This window comes from Narcine bancroftii, chromosome 3 (genome assembly GCF_036971445.1).
Source record: "Narcine bancroftii isolate sNarBan1 chromosome 3, sNarBan1.hap1, whole genome shotgun sequence".
Classification (NCBI taxonomy): domain Eukaryota; kingdom Metazoa; phylum Chordata; class Chondrichthyes; order Torpediniformes; family Narcinidae; genus Narcine; species Narcine bancroftii.
The window spans coordinates 250,450,167-250,474,576 of NC_091471.1; the positions used below are offsets into that span (position 1 = coordinate 250,450,167).

Here is a 24,410-nt window from a genome sequence, read left to right on the forward strand (position 1 = left end):
GTCCTATACTTAAATTTACCAATGGTTCTCCGTGAAGCCCCACGGTGTGTATTGACTGAGAACCGTGACTTCCCTATTCATAATCTGCTTCCATCAGTGCGTAAGATCGCGTCTCCCTAGCTCGCATTGGGCATTCTCTCTTAAAATGTCCCTCCTTTTTACAATGGTAGCAAACTAATGCTCCTGTTTCTCAATTCCTACCGGGATTACCACAGGTCCCGGGAACGGTTGTTGTCCCCGGAATTCCCCTCTACCCTTTGCCCCTGCTCTGGTCTCTACTCTCCCACTCCCGAAGCTCCTCCCAATGTCCAGGAGCTGGGACACAGCCCCTACCCTTTCCTTGCTGACCCTCCACGACTTCCTTGACTGCCTGCATCAAAATCTTAGCCTTTCCTTTCTGTTTATTGGGCATTCTCTCTTAAAATTACGCACCTCTGTACTAGTCAGGGGCACATTTACGAAACCGAAACCCCCTCACATGGGAACTTCCCGTAAAGGTCTCATCCAGTTAATTTCTGGCTTATCCTCTCCTTTATAATGTCTAGATTCCTGCTCTCCGGGAAATGAATCAAATGGTTCTACCCTTCCCTCCCGGAGGGTCTCACACTGTTTTGAATCAAAGTCTCCTCCCTCTCTTGTCAATTGAGGTGGTAATCTAGTACTTTGTGAACGGGTCATACCACCCCTATTTTCTTCTCCTTTCTTTAGCTATGGGGAAGGTGAAGAAGGGTAGAGCATAGGAGAGAGGGGAAAGATAGGAGCCGGCATAGGAGGAGCATAAGGTGGAGGAAGGGAATGTAACACATCCCATCCTTGTGTTTCAGGGACAAAAGGTTCCTCATCCTTCTTGTCCTTGCATTCCTTTTCATTCAAAACCAGTTGATCAACCGATCCACTGAGCCAGCAGGCTGCATATTCTCTGCTCTCAATATTATCTCTTTGATTTTGATAGAGCCAGATGTTCAATGCCTGACACATCCAGTCCTCATCGGATCTGAACTTTGGCCAATAAACTGAATTCCCTTTTATCGGGTTTTTAACCCATTCCACACAGCAATACCTGACCATGGTCTGTTTGTCTTTCCCGCAGGTTCTCCCCGCACCCCAATCAGATAGCATTAATCCTAACGGACTTTGCTTAGTTAACTGATCGTCCCGTCCTTCCTTAGGACTATTTCCCTTGCTACTCACACCTCCCATACTAACAGGTAGGTAAAATTCCTCTTACCGGGATCCAGTAGCTATTCTTAGCGCGCTTCCTTAACGTCCTCCCGTCGTTTGTTCTCAATGCCTCTTCTCGGATATCTCTCGCTTCATCCACTGACCAGTCACCCGTCGTCCGTAAGTCCAGCTGAATCAGCCGGGGTGCACCTACCCTCGTTGTTGGGCACTCTGTCAGTGGAGGGAGTGGGATCCCGGACGAGCCCCCATTTGTGAGAAACAGAAGTACCTTCACAGAATTTGCTCGAGACAAAGAACATTTATTATACAACAATGCAAAATTGGGTGCTTCCCCTTACCCTGGGAATGCACACACATACTGGGGCTCACCCAACTTTTATACAGTTCATTTTAGTGTAGAGGTACCCTCCAAACTGCATGAGTTTTTCAAGCTCTGCTGGGACCCAGGAAAGCTGCCTCAGGACCTTCGTGATGCCATCATCATCACCCTGTACAAAAACAAAGGCAAGAAATCAGACTGCTCAAACTACAGGGGAATCACGCTGCTCTCCATTGCAGGCAAAATCTTCGCTAGGATTCTCCTAAATAGAATAATACCTAGTGTTGCCGAAAATGTTCTCTTAGAATCACAGTGCGGCTTTCGCGCAAACAGAAGAAGTACTGACATGGTCTTTGGCCTCAGACAGCTCCAAGAAAAGTGGAGAGAACAAAACAAAGGACTCTACATCACCTTTATTGACCTCACCAAAGCCTTCGACACCGTGAGTAAGAAAGGGCTTTGGCAAATACTAGAGCGCCTCGGATGCCCCCCAAAGTTCCTCAACATGGTTATCCAACTGCACGAAAACCAACAAGGTCGGGTCAGATACAGCAATGAGCTCTCTGAACCCCTCTCTATTAACAATGCGTGAAGCAAGGCTGCGTTCTCGCACCAATCCTCTTTTCAATCTTCTTCAGCATGATGCTGAAACAAGCCATGAAAGACCTCAACAATGAAGATGCTGTTTACATCCGGTACCACACGGATGGCAGTCTCTTCAATCTGAGGCGCATGCAAGCTAACACCAAGACACAAGAGCAACTTGTCCGTGAACTACTCTTTGCAGACAATGCCGCTTTAGTTGCCCATTCAGAGCCAGCTCTTCAGCGCTTGACTACCTGTTTTGCGGAAACTGCCAAAATGTTTGGCCTGGAAGTCAGCCTGAAGAAAACTGAGGTCCTCCATCAGCCAGCTCCCCACCATGACTACCAGCCCCCCCACATCTCCATCGGGCACACAAAACTCAAAACGGTCAACCAGTTTACCTATCTCGGCTGCACCATTTCATCGGATGCAAGGATCGACAACGAGATAGACAACAGACTCACCAAGGCAAATAGCACCTTTGGAAGACTACACAAAAGAGTCTGGAAAAACAACCAACTGAAAAACCTCACAAAGATTAGCGTATACAGAGCCGTTGTCATACCCACATTCCTGTTCAGCTCCGAATCATGGGTCCTCTACCGGCATCACCTACGGCACCTAGAACGCTTCCACCAGCGTTGTCTCCGCTCCATCCTCAACATTCATTGGAGCAACTTTATCTCCAACATCGAAGTACTCGAGATGGCAGAGGCCGACAGCATCGAATCCACGCTGCTGAAGATCAAACTGCACTGGGTAGGTCACGTCTCCAGAATGGAGGACTATCGCCTTCCCAAGATCGTGTTATATGGCGAGCTCTTCTCTGGCCACCGAGACAGAGGTGCACCAAAGAAGAGGTACGACTGCCTAAAGAAATCTCTTGGTGCCTGTCCCATTGACCACCGCCAGTGGGCTGATATCGCCTCAAACCGTGCATCTTGGCGCCTCACAGTTCGGCAGGCAGCAACATCCTTTGAAGAAGACCGCAGAGCCCACCTCACTGACAAAAGACAAAGGAGGAAAAACCCAACACCCAACCCCAACCCACCAATTTTCCCTTGCAACCGCTGCAACCGTGTCTGCCTGTCCCGCATCGGACTTGTCAGCCACAAACGAGCCTGCAGCTGACGTGGACATTACCCCTCCATTAATCTTCGTCCGCGAAGCCAAGCCAAAGAGGTACCCTTCCCCCCCTAACATTCTTCTGCCTCCTGGATAAGTTTGGCATTAGGCAATCCTGTCTGCCTATGTGCTGTTTCTGTGAACTTGGAGGATCAGGGGGTATCCTGTCTGTGTCCCATCATGTCATTGTCCTTTGTCCTTATTCACACCTTCCCAACCCTCAGGGCTTACTAACTCTTATATGCAAAACTTGCTAATTCTGTCTAAGGCTTACTAATTACATATGTGGAACTTGCTGACTCTCTCTAAGGCTTAAGGCTAGAAGACCCTTATCTTATTCAGACTAATTTTACTTCCTACATTCTATTATCTAGACCCTTTATTCATTACACATATATCCATACTAGCTTTCTTCATATTTTCATATTAGTTTTACTCATCTCTCACAGTCTCAAGCATATTTTGTGAACGCGAAGGCACTTCTTACAACACGATGGGACCCAGACAGGATACCCCATGGTCTTTCAAGTTTACAGAAACTGCACGTAGGCAGACAGAATTACCAAATGCCAAACCAATCCAGGAGGCAGAAGACTGTTAAGGTGGGGGGGATCTCTATACTGAAATGAACTGTATAAAAGTTGGGTGAGCCCCAGTATGTGTGTGTATTCCCAGGGTAAGGGGAAGCACCCAACTTTGCACTGTTGTACAATAAATGTTCTTTGTTCTCAATTTTTGTCTCGAGCAAAATCTGTGAAGGTACTTCTGTTTCTCACACTTTTAGTCAAAATCTTTTCTCCACAGTAGGGTCTCAAAATGTCAACTTTCCTTCTGCCCCCTCAATTACTTCCTAATCTGCTGATTCCCTGGAGAGGCTTTAAAGGTTTGAAAATTGGATATCACATAGAAAAGAGGAAGTTGAAATAAATTAGTCCTTTGCAGGGAGGAGGGAAGTTCCCAGGGATCATGGGTTCGCAGCCTGATCTCGTCCACTGCTTTCATGGAGGAGGGGAAAAAAATCCAAGGTTTACGTGAAGTGCAGCCACTTTCTGGTCAGTGGCCCTCACCAACATGGCGGGTGGGCCGGCCCTTTGCCCTCACCAACATGGCGGGTGGGCCGGCCCTTTGCCCTCACCAACATGGCGGGTGGGCCGGCCCTTTGCCCTCATCCTTACAGGGCGGACTGGTTTCCTGGGCAAGTCGGGGTGCGATGGGGATGGCGGTGGCGACTCCGTTGCAGCGCTATGTGGCGGCCATGGTGCTGAGCGGCGTAGGCGATGCCCTGGGCTACAACGGCGGCGCCTGGGAGTTTTGCGGCAGCGGGGAGCGGATCCACGCCGAGCTGGAGGCGAAGGGCGGCCTGGACCGGCTCAACGTGAAGGACTGGAGGGTGAGCGACGACACGGTCATGCATCTGGCCACGGCCGAGGCGCTGGCGGCGGCCACGGGGCCACAGGACGCGCCCGACGGCCTTATGCGGCGGCTGGCAGAGGCCTACAGGGCGAGCGCCGACGACATGGAAGGGAGAGCGCCAGGTACCGGGCCCCGAAGGGGGGGGCGGGGTGGTTGACAGGGCCCCGAAGGGGGAGGCGGGGTGGTTGACAGGGCCCCGGGGGGTGGGGGGGGACAGGGCCCCGGGGGGTGGGGGGGGACAGGGCCCCGGGGGGGGGGGGGGAGTGATCGGGTCCTGGAGGGGAGGGGGACCTGTACTCTTGGAAGGTATGGGAGTTTCCCAAGAACCAGGTTCTGGGATCCCCCAGCCTATGGGGAAGGTGACGGCCCTTGGTATCTGGCTCTGGGATCCCCCCCCCCCCCCCCAGCCCATGGGGATGGTGACAGCCCTGGGTACCAGGCACTGGATGCCCCCCACCCCCCCCCCCCCCCCCACCCCCAGCCATGTGGAAGGTGACCGGAGAGAGAGATCCATGTTCCGGGGTGGGGTGGCAGTAAAGTGGGAGAAGCTAATGTTCAGGGTGGATGGAAATGGGGGCCCAAACGGGGTAGGTGAAGAGCAGAAGGGGTACAGAAGGAAGATGGGAGTGGCCTGAAATGAGAAAATTCTCCTCGCACCCAGGTGGGCTGCAGGTTGCCCAGATGGGATGTGTGTCTGATCTGCATTCGGTCTCTCCATTGTAGGGGGGGTGGGGGGAGGAATGTCAAATGCAGAACAACACAACAAACTGCTGGAGGAACTCACAGGTCAGGTAGCGTCCATGGAAAGTAATAGGGAGTCGACAGCTAAAGGCACCTGAAGAAGGCGGGTGGGGATGATTGGTGGGAAGGTGTGGTGATAGCAGGCACACACAGTGTGCTCTCCCCAGTGTATTCACATTCAGATATGGCAGCCAATTTCAACAACACTGGCTCTCTCACCACCATCCAGGGCCCCAAACAGTCCATCCAGGTGAGGCAAAGATTTATGTGCGCCTCATCAACTGCATTCAATGCTCCCTCTGTGGCCTCCTCTAGATGGTGGAGACTTGGGGATTGCTTCACAGAGCCTTTACTCTCTGTCCGTAATCACTATCCAAAGCTTCTGGATGCTGCCTTAGAGCCCTACATCCCTTCTATTCTTTGCTGAACTATTATTCTGCCTAGTTCCACTAACCTGCACTGGACCATATCCCTCCACACCCCTCCCATCCATGTAGCTGCCCAAATATTTCTTAAATCTCAAAATTGAGCCCTCAGTTGCCAATAGTAATTTCTAGTTTTTATCTCTTCTAACCTCAGTGGAAAAAGCCCATCATAATTGTATCTGATATTGATACCTGTATCCTATCTCCCCTCGTTCTTATGCTCCAGGGAATAAAGTCCAAAGCTGTTTAACCTTTCTCTGTGTTGGCTCTTCAAGTCTCAGGAACATCCTTGTAAATCTTATCTGCTCTTCTTCAATCTTGTTGAAATTCTTCATGTACTTAAGTGACAAAGTATTGTGTGCAGGAGTTGGGATGTTATGGTGAGGTTGTTTAAGACATTAGTGAGGCCAAATTTGGAATATTGTGTGCAGTTTTAGATTTATGTCCACCTGTGATGCCACTTTCAGGGAATTAAGTATCTGTATTCCCAGATCCTCAGTTCTACACTGCTCCTCAGTGCCCTCTGTTTACCATGTATGTCTGACCTTGGTTTGTCCTTCCAAAATGCAACACCTCGCACTTGTCTGTATTAAATTCCATTTGCCATTTTTCCAACAGGTCCAGATTTACGAGCCTTTCTCACAACACCTGATCTAGTTTACCACATTACCAATTCTAGGTCACTGATATAGATGACGAACAATAGGGGACCCAGCACTAGTCCCTGAAGTACACCACTCTTCACAGGCCCCCAGTCTGAGAGGCCGTCATCCACCACCACCAATAAAGCAAATGTCAAATCAATTTACAATATAACCATGAACACTGAGCAACTAAACCTTCCTGATTAACTTCCCATGTGAGACCTTACTAAAGTCCATGTGGACAAACATCCATGGCCTTTCCTTCATCAATTTTTTTGGTAACCTCGATAAACTCTACATGATTGGTTTAATGCAACCTTTCATGCATAAATCCATGTTGACTATAGTGTATCCATAATCAGTCCCTGTCTATCCAAATACATCCAATCTCTTGGAACAGCTTCCAATAACTTGGCTCTCCAGCCTATAATTTCCTGGTTTATTTTTAGATGCCATTTCAACTCCCCTTTCCCAAACCCACCTGTCTCCGCTACCCCATTGAGGTCCAGTGCACAATTTTCCATTTTCCAGTCTTGTCCCCTCTTTCTTTCCCCCTTCTGCTCCACCTCCCCCCCCCCCACATTTTTGTACCCTTTCTACCTTCGCATACCCCCCTCTTCTTCGATTCTATCTCCGTCTCCCCAGTGGATTCTTCCGTTCCCCCCCTTCCTCCCCCTCCCCTCAGTTCCATCTCTTCATTACCCCATTCCCACCCTCTCATCAGGCTCGAGCCCTGACTTCATTTGCCTCGTGATCACTCCACTCTGTGTGACTCATCTTCCTCTTTTTTGTATCTGCCAGCCTACTTCCTCTATCCATTGTGCTTCACCTCTGCCTAGTTCTTGCATAGGGCCCCTCAATAACGCTTTGGCTTGAAATGTCAACCACTCTTTCTCCCACTGATACTTTTCACCCCTCTGAGTTCCTCCACCAGATTGTGTTTAGCTTCCGATTCTGGTACTTGCAGTCTTCTTAATTTTAGACATACAGCACGGTTCCGGGCCCTTTTTGCCCACAAGTCCGTGCCACCCAATTACACCCCCCAGTACGTTTTGAACAATGGGAGGAAACTGGAACCCTTGGGAAAATCCACGCAGACACAGAGACAATGTACAAATTCCTTACAGGCAGCACGGGATTCAAACCCCGGAACCGATTGCTGGCACTGTAACAGCGTTGTACTGTGCCATCCTTCTGTCAGAATGTTTGCTTGCTGAAGGCCCTTATTTCTTTCAGACAGGAATGTCCCTCATCCAGCTCCCTCATTTTGCAGGGTTATTCATTGGTTTTCATTCGGCAGGTAACACGTGCTTGGTTGGCATCAGCTTGCTGAGGCCAGCTGAACCCGGCGGCTGGAAGATTCCATTCAACCCCAAGGGTGGTGGTTGTGGAGCTGCCATGCGGGCCATGTGCATTGGGCTGCGATATCCCCATCTTCATCAGTTGGAGACGCTGATTGCAGTCGCTGTGGAAAGTGGCCGGATGACTCACCACCATCCCACGGGTTACCTGGGTGCACTGACTGCAGCCTTGTTCACTGCCTATGCTGTGAATGGGAGGCCTCCAGTGAGCTGGGGTAAAGGCCTGATGGAGGTATTGGAGAAAGCAAGGAGCTACGTGCAGACAACTGAGCACTACGTCGCTGAAAATATGGATGCTTGGTGGGTGCAAGGTTATTTCACTTACCTTTTGTAAGACTATCCATTGTGCAAATGTTCAAATGAAATATCTTTCTAGTTGTTTTAAGAACAGGACAGATTTCTGGACGTAACTGGAGTTCGCTGGCAGATGCAATTGAACTTTGAGACATTTCTGATGTTGTGTTGGTGCTGAGTTCCAGCAAAGGGTTCCAAAGCTGAAACTTCTCTCTCTCTCTCTCACATGGCCAGATGGTACATCTGATCACAGATGTTTGACAGCTCTTGGCCTGTACTCGGAATTCCTGTACTCGGAATTTAGGAGGGGGATCTCATTGAAAGACATGGACAGAGTCGCTGTAGGAAGGTTGGTTCCTATGGAGGGAGAGTCTAGGACAGTGGTTCTCAATTTTTTTTTTCAACTCGCATAGCACCTTAAGTAATCCCTTACTGACCAAAGAGCACCTGTGGCATCGGTGATAGGTATGTGGGGTGAAAAATGGTTGAGAACCACTGGCCTAGAACAAGAGGGCACGAGTTCAGGATTGAAAGCATCTGCTTAGATCAGAGATGTGGAGGAATTTCTTCAGCCAGAGGTGGTGAATCCGTGGAATTTTTTGCAACAGGCAATTGTGGAGGCCAGGTCATTGGGTGTACTTAAGCCGGAGATTGATAGGTTCTTGATTAGCCAGGGCAGGGGTGGGCAACCAACGGCCTGAAATCCAAATTTATCTGGCTCGCAGGCATGAAAGCCTGCGATCTAAATTTATCCAAACAGCACCGCTGCCACCCACCCACCCTGGTCTGACGCAGCTGTCATTGCCACCGCCTCCCCCCCCAACCCGGTCTAATGATGTTGCCTCTACCCCCTCTCCTTGGTCCGATGCTGCTGCCGCAGTGAGACCCGCCATTCAACCAATGATTTGCCATCAGGCCCACTTGTTGTAAAAGGTTGCCCACCCCCGAGCTAGAGGATCAAAGGTAATGCAGAGAAGGCCAGGTTGCCTGAGTGGGAAAATGGATCAGCTGATGATTAAATGCGGGGCAGACTCGATGGGCTGAATGGCCTATTTCTGTGCCTATGCCATGGTCTTATTTGCAGAAAGTTTCCAAGGTTTTGCAGGTTGATGGTGTTGTGGAGTCAGTTGTCAGCTTTGCAGTGGAATTGAGGGGTAAGATTTAGCTGATAGCAGAACTAGTGAAAGGTTAGTGACCTGAAAGCTTAACACCATTTCTCACTTGTTAGACTTGTCAGATCCGAGCAGATTTTCCTGCTCAGATTGGAGCTGTGCTGGAGCCCCTACCCCCAATAGTAGGAATTAGAAGGACAGATGTGCAGGGAAATTGCAGGTAGCTGGAAGAATGATAGGGTTGGATTACTGGGATACTTTAACCACCCTAATATTGACTGGGTTGGGGTTAAAATTTGTTCAGCATGTCCAAGAGAGCTTCCTCGGTCAGTATATTGAGCACCCTGCCAGAGAATGCACAACACCGGACCACTCCTCTGAAGGAATGAGAAGGGGCAAGTGACAGAAGTGTTAGTGGGGAGCACTCTGGGTCCATTAGTTTTCCAGTAGTTATGGAGAAAACTGGGACTTAATTGGGGCAAGGCTGATTTTGGTGCAGTAAGGTAGGAAGTTGATTGGGAGAGGATGTCTGCAAGTGTCAGGACAGCTGGGAAATGGGATATTAAGATTTCAGGCACTATGTCCCTGTTAGGGTGAGGGATAAGGCTGTCTATTTATTTATTTATTTATTTTCACACCATAAATCACATTAACCATGGTACACACTTTTTCCTTTTCACACATATACAGTGCCATTTTCTCCCCCCCCCCCTCCTCCCAACCCACTCCCCCCACCCCCGTCCATTTAAGGTATACAATCTAGGATACATTAAACCAGTCAGACAATGTTGTCACTCAACAAAAATACACCAGAAATTCTACTGAGTCCATTCTTTTCATTTCCTTCTCCTTCCATCAATTTAGGTAATGATTGTCCCTGGTAGGTTTTCGCTATTGTATTTAATGTAAGGCTCCCATATTTGTTCGAATATTTCAATATTATTTCTTAAACTATATGTTATTTTTTCTAATGGAATACATTTATTAATTTTTATATACCATTGTTGTATTTTCAAATTATCTTCCAATTTCCAGGTTGACATAATACATTTTTTTGCTACGGCTAGAGCTATCTTAACAAATCTTTTTTGTGCATCCTCCAAATCAATTCCAAATTCTTTATTTTTTATGTTACTTAGGAGGAAGATCTCTGGATTCTTTGGTATATTGTTTTCTGTTATTTTATTTAATATCTGATTTAGATCTTCCCAAAATTTTTTTACTTTCTCACATGTCCAAATTGCATGAATTGTTGTTCCCATTTCTTTTTTACATCGAAAACATCTATCAGATACTGTTGGGTCCCATTTATTTAACTTTTGAGGTGTAATGTATAGCCTGTGTATCCAGTTATATTGTATCATACGTAACCTTGTATTTATTGTATTTCTCATCGTTCTGGAGCATAACTTCTCCCATGTTTCCTTTTTTATCTTTATATTTAAATCTTGTTCCCATTTTTGTTTAGTTTTACCATTTGTTTCCTCATTCTCCTTTTCTTGCAGTTTAATATACATATTTGTTATAAATCTTTTGATTAACATTGTATCTGTAATCACATATTCAAGGTTACTTCCCTCTGGCAAACTCAAACTGCTTCCTAATTTATCCTTCAAGTAGGATCTCAATTGGTAATATGCCAGCGCTGTATCTCCAGTTATATTGTACTTATCTTTCATTTGTTCAAAGGATAAGAATCTATTTCCTGAAAAACAATTTTCTATTCTTTTAATCCCTTTTTTTTCCCATTCTCTAAAGGAAAGGTTATCTATTGTAAAAGGGAGTAACTTGTTTTGCGTCAGTATTAGTTTTGGTAATTGATAATTTGTTTTATTTCTTTCTACATGAATCTTCTTCCAAATATTGAGGAGATGATGTAATACTGGAGAACTTCTATGTTGTACCAATTTTTCATCCCATTTATATAATATGTGTTCAGGTATCTTTTCCCCTATTTTATCTAATTCTAATCTCGTCCAATCTGGCTTTTCCCTTGTTTGATACAAATCTGATAGGTATCTTAATTGTGCGGCTCTATAATAATTTTTAAAGTTTGGCAGTTGTAAGCCTCCTTGTTTATACCATTCTGTTCATTTATCTAGTGCTATCCTCGGTTTCCCCCGTCTCCATAAAAATTTCCTTATTATTTTCTTTAACTCCTTGAAGAATTTCTCTGTCAGTTGTATTGGCAATGCCTGAAATAAGTATAATATCCTTGGAAAAATGTTCATTTTAATACAGTTTATCCTTCCTATTAGTGTTAGTGGTAAATCTTTCCAATGCTCTAAATCGTCCTGTAATTTTTTCATTAGTGGATAATAATTGAGTTTATATAGTTGGCCGAGATTTTTGTTTATTGGTACACCTAGGTATCTTATTGCTTGCATTTGCCATCTAAATGGTGATTCCTTCTTAAATTTTGAGAAATCCGCATTATTCATAGGCATTGCTTCACTTTTATTTATGTTGATCTTGTAACCCGACACTTCTCCATATTCCTTCAATTTCTTATATAATTCTTTTATTGATAGTTCTGGTTCTGTTAAGTACACTATAACATCATCCGCAAATAAAATGATTTTATATTCCTTGTCTTTTATTTTTATTCCTTTTATATTCTTAGCTATTCTTATCAATTCTGCTAGTGGTTCTATAGCTAACGCAATCAATAAAGGTGATAGTGGGCATCCCTGCCGTGTTGACCTGCTTAAGTTAAACTGCTTTGATACATGTCCATTTACTGTCACTTTCGCTAACGGTCCCTTATATAATGCTTTAATCCAATTAATATACTTCTCCGGTAAACTGAATTTTTGCAATACTTTAAACAAATAATTCAATTCTACTCTGTCAAAGGCCGTCTCTGCGTCTAAAGCAACTGCTACTGTAGGTGCTTTATTTCCTTCTACTGCATGAATTAAGTTAATAAATTTACAAATATTGTCTGTTGTGTGTCTTTTTTTGATAAATCCAGTTTGGTCTAAATTTACCATTTTCGGTACATGCTCTGCTAATCTGTTTGCTAATAGTTTAGCTATTATCTTATAATCTGTGTTAAGTAAAGATATTGGTCTATATGACGCTGGTGAGAGTGGATCTTTCCCTTGCTTTAGTATTACTGTAATTATTGCTGTTTTACATGAATCTGGTAAGCTTTGTGTTTCATCAATCTGGTTGATTACTTCCAGGAGGGGCGGAATTAATAAGTCTTTAAATGTTTTGTAGAATTCTATTGGGAATCCATCCTCTCCTGGTGTCTTATTATTTGGTAATTTTTTTATTATCTCTTGTATTTCTACTATTCCAAATGGCTCTGTTAATTTATTTTGTTCCTCTATTTGTAGTTTTGGTAGTTCAATTTTAGTCAGAAATTCATCTATTTTCCCTTCTTTCCCTTCGTTTTCAGTTCGGTATAATTGTTCATAGAATTCTCTAAAGTTTTCCTTAATTTCTTTTGGATTATATGTAATTTGTTTGTCTTTTTTCCTTGATGCCAATACCATTTTCTTTGCTTGTTCTGTCTTAAGCTGCCATGCTAGAATTTTGTGCCTTTTTTCTCCTAGCTCATAATATTTCTGTTTTGTCTTCATTATATTCTTCTCCACCTTATATGTTTGTAGTGTTTCATATTTTATTTTTTTATCTGCCAATTCTCTTCTTTTAGTAATATCTTCCTTCATTACTAATTATTTTTCTATATTTACTATTTCCCTTTCCAACTGCTCTGTTTCCTGATTATAGTCCTTCTTCATTTTGGTTACATAACTTATTATTTGCCCTCTAATGAATGCTTTCATTGCATCCCATAGTATAAACTTATCTTCCACTGATTCCGTATTTATTTCAAAATACATTTTAATTTGTTTTTCAATAAATTCTCTAAAAACCTGCTTTTTAAGTAACATGTGGTTTAATCTCCATCTATACATTCTTGGAGGGATGTCCTCTAACTTTACTGTCAATATTAAGGGTGAATGGTCCGATAGTATTCTAGCTTTATATTCTGTTTTTTTAACTCTATCTTGCATACGAGCTGATAACAAAAATAGGTCTATTCTTGAGTATGTTTTATGTCTAGCTGAGTAATATGAATATTCCTTTTCCTTTGGGTGTTGTTTCCTCCATATATCCAAAAGTTGCATTTCTTCCATCGATTTAATTATAAATTTGGTTACTTTGTTCTTTCTGTTAATTTTTTTCCCAGTTTTGTCCATATTTGAATCCAAATTCAGGTTGAAATCCCCTCCTATTAATATGTTCCCTTGCGTATCTGCTATCTTCAAAAAGATATCTTGCATAAACTTTTGATCTTCTTCGTTAGGTGAATATACATTGAGTAGATTCCAAAACTCCGAATATGTCTGACATTTTATCATTACATATCTCCCTGCTGGATCTATTATTTCCTCTTCTATTTTAAATGGCACATTTTTACTAATTAATATAGTTATTCCTCTTGCTTTTGAATTATACGATGCTGCTGTTACGTGTCCTACCCAATCTCTCTTTAATTTCTTATGCTCCAATTCAGTTAAATGTGTTTCTTGCACAAATGCTATATCAATTTTTTCTTTTTTCAGTAAATTTAGCAGTTTCTTCCTTTTAATTTGGTTATGTATTCCATTAATATTTAAAGTCATATAGTTCAACGTAGCCATTTTATACTTTGTTTATCTTCCCTTTCCGTTTCTCCATCATTACTTTTCCTTCTTATCCATTTCTGTTTTCTTGTTTTGAATCCTTTATAAGACCACATTCCTAAAACATCAAACATTTTCCTTATTCTCCTATTTAAAACTTCTTTAGCCCCAATCCCCCCTTCCCCTCCTGAGTTGTCCTTTATCCCTTGTCGGACAACCACATCTCCCCTCTCCATTTGGATTTGTGAATTCACTCGCAAGCGTCAGCTGATTTTGCAGTGACCGTAACACCCCCCCACCGAGCCCCCCCCAGAAAAGATTTCACTTTTCATATGTGACAAAGGTCACTCTTTTAATTCCCTCCTTATTCCCTCTATTCCTTTTCCTTCCCTTATTAATTCTTGTCTATACTATCTATATTTTCCTCTAAATACGGATACATTCATGTATGCACATTATACATATACACACATATACCTCTTTACCCACATACATATAAATCGTGGTCATTTTTACTCTTATTACATGTCTTCATGTTTTTACCCCCTCCATAAATCTTCGTCCGCGAAGCCAAGCCAAAGAAAAAGAAGAAAGACATGTCTTCATCTCTCTGTTTGTTTTGTAGTTGTTCTGTAGATTTCCTTGCTTCCTCTGGATCCGAGAATAGTTTTTTTTTCCCATAAGATCGTTTTCGATGTTTTGAACTCCCTCCTCCTCTTCAGGAGTTCAAAACTTATGTCTTTTTAGTTTGCAGCCTTTTGTACTCTCGTTACACGTCTTCATCTCTCAGTCTATTTTGTAATTGTTCTGCAAATTTTCGTGCTTCCTCTGGATCTGAGAATAGTCTGTTTTGTTGTCCTGGTATAAATATTTTCAATACCGCTGGATGCTTTAGTATAAATTTATACCCTTTCTTCCATAAAATCGCCTTTGCTGTATTGAACTCCTTTCTCTTCTTCAGGAGTTCAAAACTTATATCTGGATAAATGAAGATTTTTTGCCCTTTGTACTCCAGTGGCTTATTGTCCTCTCTTACTTTTTCCATTGTTTTCTCCAGTACCTTTTCTCTTGTAGTATATCTTAGGAATTTTACTAAAACAGATCTTGGCTTTTGTTGTGATTGTGGTTTAAAGGCCAATGCTCTATGTGCCCTTTCTATTTCCATTTCTTGCTGTAGTTCTGGACATCCTAGGATCCTAGGGATCCAATCTTTTATAAACTCTCTCATATTCTTGCCTTCTTCATCTTCCTTAAGGCCCACTATCTTTATGTTATTTCTTCTGTTATAATTTTCCATTATATCTATTTTCTGAGCTAACAGTTCTTGTGTCTCTTTAACTTTTTTATTAGATTCCTCTAATTTCTTTTTTAAGTCCTCTACCTCCATTTCTACTGCTGCTTCTCGTTCTTGCATCTTGTCCATTCTTTTTCCCATTTCTGATAAGGTCATATCTATTTTATTCATTTTCTCTTCTGTATTGTTTATTCTTCTTCTTAAATCATTAAATTCTTGCGCTTGCCATTTTTTAAATGACTCCATGTATTCTTTAATAAGAGAAAGTATATCCTTTATCTTGCCTTTCCCTTCTTCTTCTATTTCACTCTACTCTTCTTCTTCCTCTTCTTCTTCCTCTGGGTTGGCCATCTGTTGTTTCTTTGTTGCCCTTTTCTTCTCTTCTTTCTTGTTTTCATTGTCTTCTGTGTTCTCCTCTTGCTGCAAGTGTTCTGCAGCTGTCGTTGCCGTCTGTGGAGATCGGCTCCCCAGCTGGTCACCCCTCCCGTCGGTGTGTTTTTTTTCATGCGCGGTTGCGCACTTTTACTCGGCTCAGTGAGCCATTTTTGTAGTCCATACTCTACCGACCTGAGGGAGCGGGTTTCTCTCTCCACCGCGGGCCTCTTCGAACAGGTAAGGCCTTTTCCTTCATCTTCCGTTGTCTTCTCTTCCTCTCTTCTTACCGTTGGTTTCGACTTTTCTTTTTTCGTCGCCATCTTCTTTCCACCTTTATATTCACTTTACTTTGATTTTTATTTCTGTGCCTTTGTGTTTTGCTTTGTTTTTTCTGACTTTTCTGGAGAGGGCTGGAGTTCACCGTCCGGCCACTACTCCATCACGTGACTCCCCCCCGGGACAAGGCTGGTTGATGATGGTTATTGTGGATCTGCTCAGGATAATGAAGACTTGAGTCAGATTTAAATAGTCTGGATTCAACAAATCTTTATTCTTAAAACATTTTTAAAGGGATGGTACATGTTAGTACCAATGACGTAGCTGGGGAATGGGATGAAGTCCTGCAAAATGAACAGAGGGAGTTAAAATGAAGGTTATAAATTTGGTCCGCCAAGGTTACTCCCAGTGCCACCTGCCAGTGAGAATGGGAAGAAGTCATGGAGCCCATGGACAAGTGGAGACCAGTTGATGCAGGAGGGAGGGGCCTAGATTTATAAACATTTGGGATACCTCTGGGGCAGAGGTGACCTGGACGAGAGAGACAGGTTACACCTGAACTGGAGGGGAGGTTTGTGAGATTCACCCAGGAGGCTTGAAACTAGCCTGTCCTTTATATAGCAAAGGTTAAAAAATACATAACCGACGTTTTGGGCTTGAGCCCTTCAGCAAGGTTTGGAAAAATGTCGGCAGGCGTCCGAACAAAAGAGTAAGGGGGAAGGGAAGTGTGGTTGCAAAGGCAAGAGGTGATCGGTGGAGAAGGGAGGGAGGGTATGTAAAAGTCAGTTCTCCTGTTAGGGAATAACAATACCAAACAACTGAGACAAGTCAAGTTGCCTTTAATCAACTTAGCTCATGATTGGAGTAGCCAGATTCTGGAGCGCCCCTCAAAGCTTTTAATAGCCTGAACAGACATTCTTCTGTTATCTTGTTGGAATTTTGCTTCCAATATAAGGAATGGTTTTTCTGGCACAGCGCCAGGCTTGTTTCACAGAATCATCAATTACTGCTACATCTTGTTATTTACCATTAGTAACTTACTTGCCTTGGACCAATCTTATACAATGGTCCCGTAAATCAACCTGGCAGTTCAGCCAATAATTTACAAGTCATTTATAAACATTCATAGCCCATGCTTGCTTTACAGCTGAGTAAGCTTTTTAAAGTCAATGTGTGCATCCTGTCACAGTATCACCATGATGGCACAACCGTAAATAAAGTTAGTTTCGTTCTTAAAATGTGGAACCCTTCTGTGTAAACAGATCCCCATGGTTCTAGGATTTAGACGATGGTTTCTCCAAATCAGCAGTTTCAACTGCTTAATTACACATTAGTAAGTCACATTTCTGTTTAAGCAATCAAATAACCACAAAATACAGAATTCAAGCACAAACATGCAATAGCAGGTACAGCAGTGAGCAAGAGGAGGAGGGATGGCTGAGTGAATTGAAAGGGAAGGAGGGAGGAGAGCTGGAGGGGGGGAGGGAAGGGGAGGGGAGGTTAGCAGAACCTGGAAAACTCAAAGTTGATGCCATCTGGCCATGTACAGACACGTACCAAGACCACCCATAATTTGGAGGAACAGGGCCAGGTTTTCATTCTGGGCACTCTCCTGCCAGATGGTATCAATATAGACTTTTCCTGCTCTCCTTTACCCCCTTTCCCCTCCCAGCTCTCCTCCCCCTTCCTTTATATCATCCAGCCATCCCTCCTCCCCTTTATTGCTGCGTCCCCTCCCTCCCTTCTCCATCTATCACCTCCTGCCTTTGCGACCACGCCTCCCCCCCCTTACCCTTTTATTCAGATGCCTGGCAATACTTTTCCATACCTTGTTAAAGGTTGGTTCTGTATATTTACCTTTGCTACATAAAGGTCACTGCTTGATCTGCTGTGTTTCTCCAGCTTTGTGTTTTACTTCAACCACAGTGTCTGCAGACTTTCCTGTTTTACTTCTGGCAGGGGGTGGGATCCAAAATGGAGAGAGAGGGACAGGAAAGGTTCAGGAGAGCGAGGAAGGCAGAGGGAGAGCATTGTAGCAGAGCGGGATGTTAGAGAAACGTCGTGGTGCAGCGGGGAAATTTTGTGTTTATTTTAATCCAGGAAGCCTGACCAGGGAAAGTGGAAGAGCTCAAGGCATGAATCGGTACATAATAGTGGGGTGTTGGAGCCATAGCGGAGATGTAGCTGAAGGAGGACCAGGACTGGCAGCTCAATGTTCCAGGAACTATAGTTACAGGTGTGGGAGGAACAGTGGGAAGAGAGGTGGGGGGGAGATTTCAATATTAGTGAAAGATTTCACAGTCGTGTTTGGAGAGGATATTGCTGGACAACCATTGCCTTTAGACCTCTTCCTTTTTTCTTTTCATCCATCCCTCTATCTCTCAACACCTTGGGTTGTTATGGCTTGTTTTAGTCCTTTCAGGGATGTGATGTCTTTAGGGGCGGCACAGCTGGTGTGACGGTTAGCACAATGCTATTACAGCGCCAGATTCCAGGGTTTGAATCCCATGGTGTCTGTAAGGAGTTTGTACATTCTTCCCGTGGTTGCATGGGTTTCCTCCAGTGGCTCCAGTTTCCTTCGACTGTTGGTCAACTGGATGTAATTGGGCGACATGGGCCAAAAGGGCCTGTTACTGTGCTGAATGACCAAATTTTTATTTCTCCTTTTCCACTGTGCAATCGTAGTTTTGTCCGCAAGCAGAAGCACCCATTCTACACTTTCCAGGTCCTTCCTTGTGTTAATGAAATTGGCCATTGGCCTCTCCCATTTTAAACCTGGCCCATCTTTGTTTTTTTTCTGGAATCGCTATAAAATATCCAGAGTTCCTGTCCCTATCTCTAAATTGCTCCCCCAGGGACACTGCCTCCACTTGCCCGGTTACATTCTTTATGATAAGGAGCTTCTCTCATTGGTCCACTCACATACTGTGTCAAAAAGCTTTCCTGGACACACCTTAACAATTCCACCTTTCATGGAAAGGTAGTACTGGTTGACAAGGCCCACAGGAGAAGGCAGGTGTCCTCTGTGGGAGGAACTCAGCAGGTCAGGCATCATCAGTGGAAGAAAGAGAGTTGTTCATGTTTCACCAGTCATGTCAAAGAACATTGGTTCAAAACACTGACCGTTCTTTCTCTCCCACCACTACTGAGTTCCTCTAGCTCGTTCTGTTTGGCATCCCAGTTAATGTTTGGAGAAGGAAATCCTAGGTACATTGATTCTATTGCATGTATCTCTGATATCTATCCCTCTGTCTTCTGTTGACTGACCTTTGGCTAGAAAAGTAGCGACAGACTTTGTTTCTATTCTCCACCTTGTTTGAAGAGCCTGCATGGAAATCCTCCCTCAATAACAAAATTGAGCAGTGTAGTATCTCTTCCATTTACACTCCTCTCTGCTGAACATAGTATTGTGTGCAATGATCTTTAACGTCCCCTACCTGCTTGTGCATATAGACTATTCTGCACCCTGTTGTGGGGCACGGAAACAACATTAATCTTCGAATTGTCAAAGCTTCAAAGGTTACAAAACAAGTACAGATAAATGTGACGAAGGGAGAGAGTGATCTGGTTGGTGAATAGATGGACCTTGTGATATTTGGTCAACTAGATTGTCCCAGTAAAACATTTTCTTTCACACTGTAAACACATAAACAAAGGTAAACACGACATATGCAGTAAAATCCCTGGTATCGGCTGTGAGCTCGTTTAGCACAACTGATTTACTTTGAAGTTCGTGCTGCAGCCTTTAAGGCCATCCCTGGCCCGCCCTTCGTGTTCTGGAACTCTCGTCATGCTGACGTAAGCGCGCACGTGCTCTTCCGGACTGGAAGAGAATGTCCCTCGACACCATCTTTGCCACGGCTGCCCCACTGACAAGCAGGGCCGGTTCACCGCTGCAACTGTGTGCGTGGCCACAATCCCTTTTTTTTTGCCAGTTGCTTGAATTCTGGATAATAATCCTGTATTATAATCGTAGACATTGAAGGACTATCATAATGTAAAGGGGGGCACGGTTTAGTGTAGTGGTTAGTGCAACGCTATTACAGCGCCAACGATCGGGACCAGGGTTCAAATTCGCCATTGTCTGGGAGGAGTTTGTAAGTTCTCCCCGTGTTGGCGTACATTTCCTCCGAGCTTCCTCCCACCGTTCTTGGTTGATTGGGATATTTGGGTGGCACAGGCTTGTGGGCCAGAAGGCCTGTTACTGTGCTGTATGTCTAAATTTACTTTTTTTTTTAAATAAATTTAAATAATTCTGCTTTTTTTTTAAATTTTAGGCCCTATTTTAAAGACCAGTGGAGTAAGTACCTTCAGTTGAGAGGCATTGAGGATGGAGTTTCTGCGCCAGTCTTCCCTAAGCAGTATGGTGTGGCTGAGCGCGATGAATTCTACACATCTGTCAGCTTCAATGGCTGGGGTGGCGCCAGTGGCCATGACGCTCCCATGATTGCTTATGACGCCATCCTGGGTGCAGGTGATTCGTGGAAAAAGCTGTGCCACCGAGGAGTTTTCCACGGTGGAGATAACGATTCCACTGGAGCCATCGCTGCGGCTTGGTGGGGTGCCATGTACGGCTTTCACGAGGTTCCTGCCTCCAACTACAAAAACGTGGAGTACAAGAAGAGACTGGAATCTGTGGCAAAGAGGTTGTTAAAATTAGGTGATCCAAGTTGTCAATAATCAAAGGTGGATGAGCAGGAAGAGATGAACATACTTCCAGCCCTGAACTTGTAGCTTAATTGGTGTATTTGGGCAGCAAGGACTTGTGGGCTGGGAAAGTCTGTTGCTATGCAGTATCTAGAAATAAAAATGTTTTGTGCCTCTTTGTCAAATTCACAAGTAATTGATTAGATTTCTTAGATATTGTCCATAATGCGGATTAATACAGAATACTATTGGAAATAGTTTTTTCTTTCTCTTTTCTAACCAGTAACGTGCCTTGTCTGGTAGCAAGAGCTCAATGTCCACAGTACAAGCAAACAAAGTTGGAAATCCATGAGAGTTTGAAAGTTGCTGTTAAACGTGATCATCTGTGGATGCTGGGGCCAAATTTGAAGGGCATCAACTTCAGGCTTTGTTGTCGGGCAGCACAGTTAGCACAACAGGACCCGAGTTCAAATCTGGAACTGCCTGTAAGGAGTTCGTATGTTCTCCCTGTGTCTGTGCAAGTTTCCTCCAGGAGCTCCAGTTTCCTCCCACCCTTCAAAAATGAATGGGCTTGTAGCTTAATTGGTACATTTGGGCAGCAAGGGCTTGTGTGCTGGGAAGGTCTGTTACCACGCAATATCTAGAAATAAAAATATTTCGTGCCTGGGCCCTTTGTCAAATAGAAGAAAAAACAGCCAATTGCATGATGTAAAGGTTGGGGGAGGGTAGAAGAGGAAAAGGCCAAGAAGAAGTAGCTCTCTGACAGAGGAATGGGTGGGGAGCTGGAGGAGACAGAGGGATAGATCCTGATCAATCGATCCTTCACAGTGATGATCAGGACTTGGTTCTGGAAAAGATTATTTCAGCTGGAAATGAAGCAAAGTTCAACATTTATAAATTATAATTTTAAGTACAAGATTCAAAACAGCAACACTGAAATTTTTTATACAAATCTCTGAAGGTTGCAGGACAGGATTTATCAGCTGTTTCTTTACCTGGCTAAAGCAATTCAGATTTCTGATTTAGATTTATTGTCAGAGTACATACATGATATCACTTATAACCCTGAGATTCTTTTTCCAGCGGGCGAAGCAGAATTACTACTTTTTTTGCACACAAGAAAAAAAATGTACTTTAAAGAAGATATGTAAACAAACTGTGTAATACAGAAAAAGAAAAAAATTCAATAAAGTACAAAATTTAGTCCTTAGATGAGTCTCTGAGTTTGTTGTGGTGTTGGAGAGGTAGCAATTCCTCCTGAACTTGGTGGTGTGAGACGTGGCACCGATACCTTTATCCTGATGGTAGCAGCAAGAACAGTGCATTTGTTGGGTCCTTGATGATTGCTGCTGCTCTCCGATGGCAGTGTTCCTTGTAGATATTCTTGATGGTGGGGAGGGTTTTGCCTGTGATGTCCTGGGCTGCGTCCACTACCTCTTGGAGGGGTTTACACTCAGGGGTATTGGTGCCCCCCATCCCCACCATATCAGACCATGATGCAGCCAGTCAGCACACTTTCCACCTCACATCTGTAAAAATTTGCCAGGGTTTCTGATGTCATACCAAACCTCTGCGTCTCTCTTCTAAGTGGACGCCCTTCTGGTTAAGCTCCAGTTTGACTTACTAAAGTGCAATATCTCACACTTGCATCTCGCTTTGAGAAGTCAAGACACTAATTATTTTTTGTTCAAATTAGACACATAGCATGGTGACAGGCCCTTCCAGCCCAGAAGTCCATGCCGCCCAAATACATCAACTAACCTACAACCCCCGTACATTTCGAAGGGATTAAACTGGATCAACAAGAAGGAAACTCACGCAGATACAGGAAGAAATTACAAACACATACCAGACAATGCTGGATTCAAACCCGGGTCACTTGAGCTGTAAGAGCAATACGCAAACTGCTACACTAGCCGTGCCACCCAGAGTATTAGGCCATTCAGCCCACTGACTCCACCCCACCATTCCATCATGGTTGATTTACTATCCTTTTCAAGCCCATTCTCCTGCTTTCTCCCTGTGATCCTTGATTCCCTTCCTGATTACAAACTGATCATCTACCTTCATCTTAAATATTCCCAATGACTTTGCCTCCACAGCTGCCTGCGGCAACAAATTCCACAGATTTACCACCCTCTGGCTAAACATAATTCTTCCTCATCTCTGTTCCACAGGGATGTTTTTGTATTCTGAGGTAATGCCCTCTGGTGTTAGACTCCCACACCATAGGAAACATCCTCTCCACATCCACTCTATCTGACCTTTCAGTATTCAATAGGTTTCAATGAGATTTCCCCCCTCATCCTAAAATCCAGCAAGCACAGTCCCAATCCCCCAGTCACTCCCTCAAATCCCTTTCATTGCAGGATCATTCTCGTGAACCTCCTCTCCAATGACAAAACATCCTTCCTTTGGTAAGGAGCCCAAAACTGCCCACAAGGCAGTCTGACCAATGCCCTGGAAAGCCTCAACATTACATCACTGCTTTTATATGCTACCCCTCTTAAAATAAACACTAATATTCCATTTGTTCACCAACTCTACCTGCAAATTGACCTTCAAGGAATCTTGCTCAAGGACTCTCAGGTCCCTCTGCACTTCGGATTTCTGAACTTGTTTCCTGTTTAGAAAATAGTCTGCACCTTTATTCCTTCCACCAAGTGCATGATCCTACACTTCTCTACACTATTCTACCTGCCATTTCCTTGCCCAGTCTCCCAAGTCCTTCTGCAGACTCAGTGCTTCCTCAACATTTCCTGCCCCTCCGTAATGTCTGCAAAAACCTGCAAATCCAAGTAAACCACATTCCCTGACCCTCCTTTGTCTGTCCTTCCTGTTATCTCCTCAAAGAATTCCAACAGGCATGTCAGGCAATATTTCCCTTAAGTAACCATGCTGACAGATTCCAACATCTTGCCAAACACTATTCATTTCCTGTCTTTGCCTCCTTCCCATCTGAAAGAGTGGCATGAACTTTGCAACTTTCCAATCCCCTGGAACGACAACCAAAGCCTCCACAATCTTCGGTGAAGTGTTTAAGAAGCATGGAGGGTTGCACATCCAGTCCTGGTGATTTAGCCACCTTCAGACTTTTCAACTTCCCCAGCAACATGTCCTTAGTAACGGTGACTGCATCCATTCCTGCCCCTTGACACAATCAGACTTCTGGCATCTTCCATAGTGAAAACCAATGCAAAAGACTTAGCGAGTTCATCCGCCATTTCTTTGCCCTCCCTAGCAAGTTTTTCCAGTGATTCAATGCCCATCCTTGCTCCTCATGTATCCGAGAAAGCTTTCCACATCCTCTTATATGTTACTGGTTAGCTAACCTTTCTATTTCATCTTTTCTCTCCTTGATGCTTTTTTTAGTTGCCTTTTGATGGCTTTTAAAAGTGACCCAATCCTCCAGCTTCCGACAAACATTTGCTATATTTTGAGCCCTGCCTTTGAACTTGCCTTGTCAGGAATTTGAGAATAAAATGAGGATTCAGTAAATTTGGTCTGTCGGTGCTTACATTCTCTTTAATGTAAGTGGATGGCTTTTGAGAAAATAGCTTACGCGGAGATATGTGCGGTTATGTACTGTCTCTGAATTCTAGCATGGTTCAATGGGCCAAATGTCATAAGAATAATACGAGAATATGAGAACTTGTCTATAGGATTTCTCCTTCACCTCAGACAACAATTACTTTCTTACCAAGGACAGAGTTGCAGATTGATTTCTTACACTTCAAAAGCCCAAATTTGTAGAAGCAACATCTGAGAAAAACTTTGCAAATTATCATTTGACTTAACAAAAACTAAGAATTACTGAAGGAATCTCTTTTTTACTGATAAATTCTTCCTTAAATAAGTTTCAGAAATGGTGGTTGCCCACTTAATTTCTGCAAAGATGCAATAGAAACAGAAGGAAATTCAAAACATTTGACCATCACAGCTTTGAAACAGTTGAGAAACACGATGATTACAATTAA

At 43.7% G+C, this 24,410-nt stretch overlaps 1 protein-coding gene across 1 annotated transcript; it reads left to right on the plus strand.

Annotated features, from left to right (window-relative positions):
- Positions 1 to 4,196: 4,196 nt before the first annotated feature.
- Positions 4,197 to 21,643, plus strand: LOC138758523 (ADP-ribosylhydrolase ARH1-like). Its single transcript, XM_069927547.1, has 3 exons — positions 4,197 to 4,746; positions 7,735 to 8,095; positions 20,064 to 21,643. Exons 1-3 carry the CDS (start codon positions 4,212 to 4,214, stop codon positions 20,464 to 20,466), a joined length of 1,299 nt encoding a protein of 432 aa, XP_069783648.1. The 5' UTR covers positions 4,197 to 4,211; the 3' UTR covers positions 20,467 to 21,643.
- Positions 21,644 to 24,410: the final 2,767 nt, after the last annotated feature.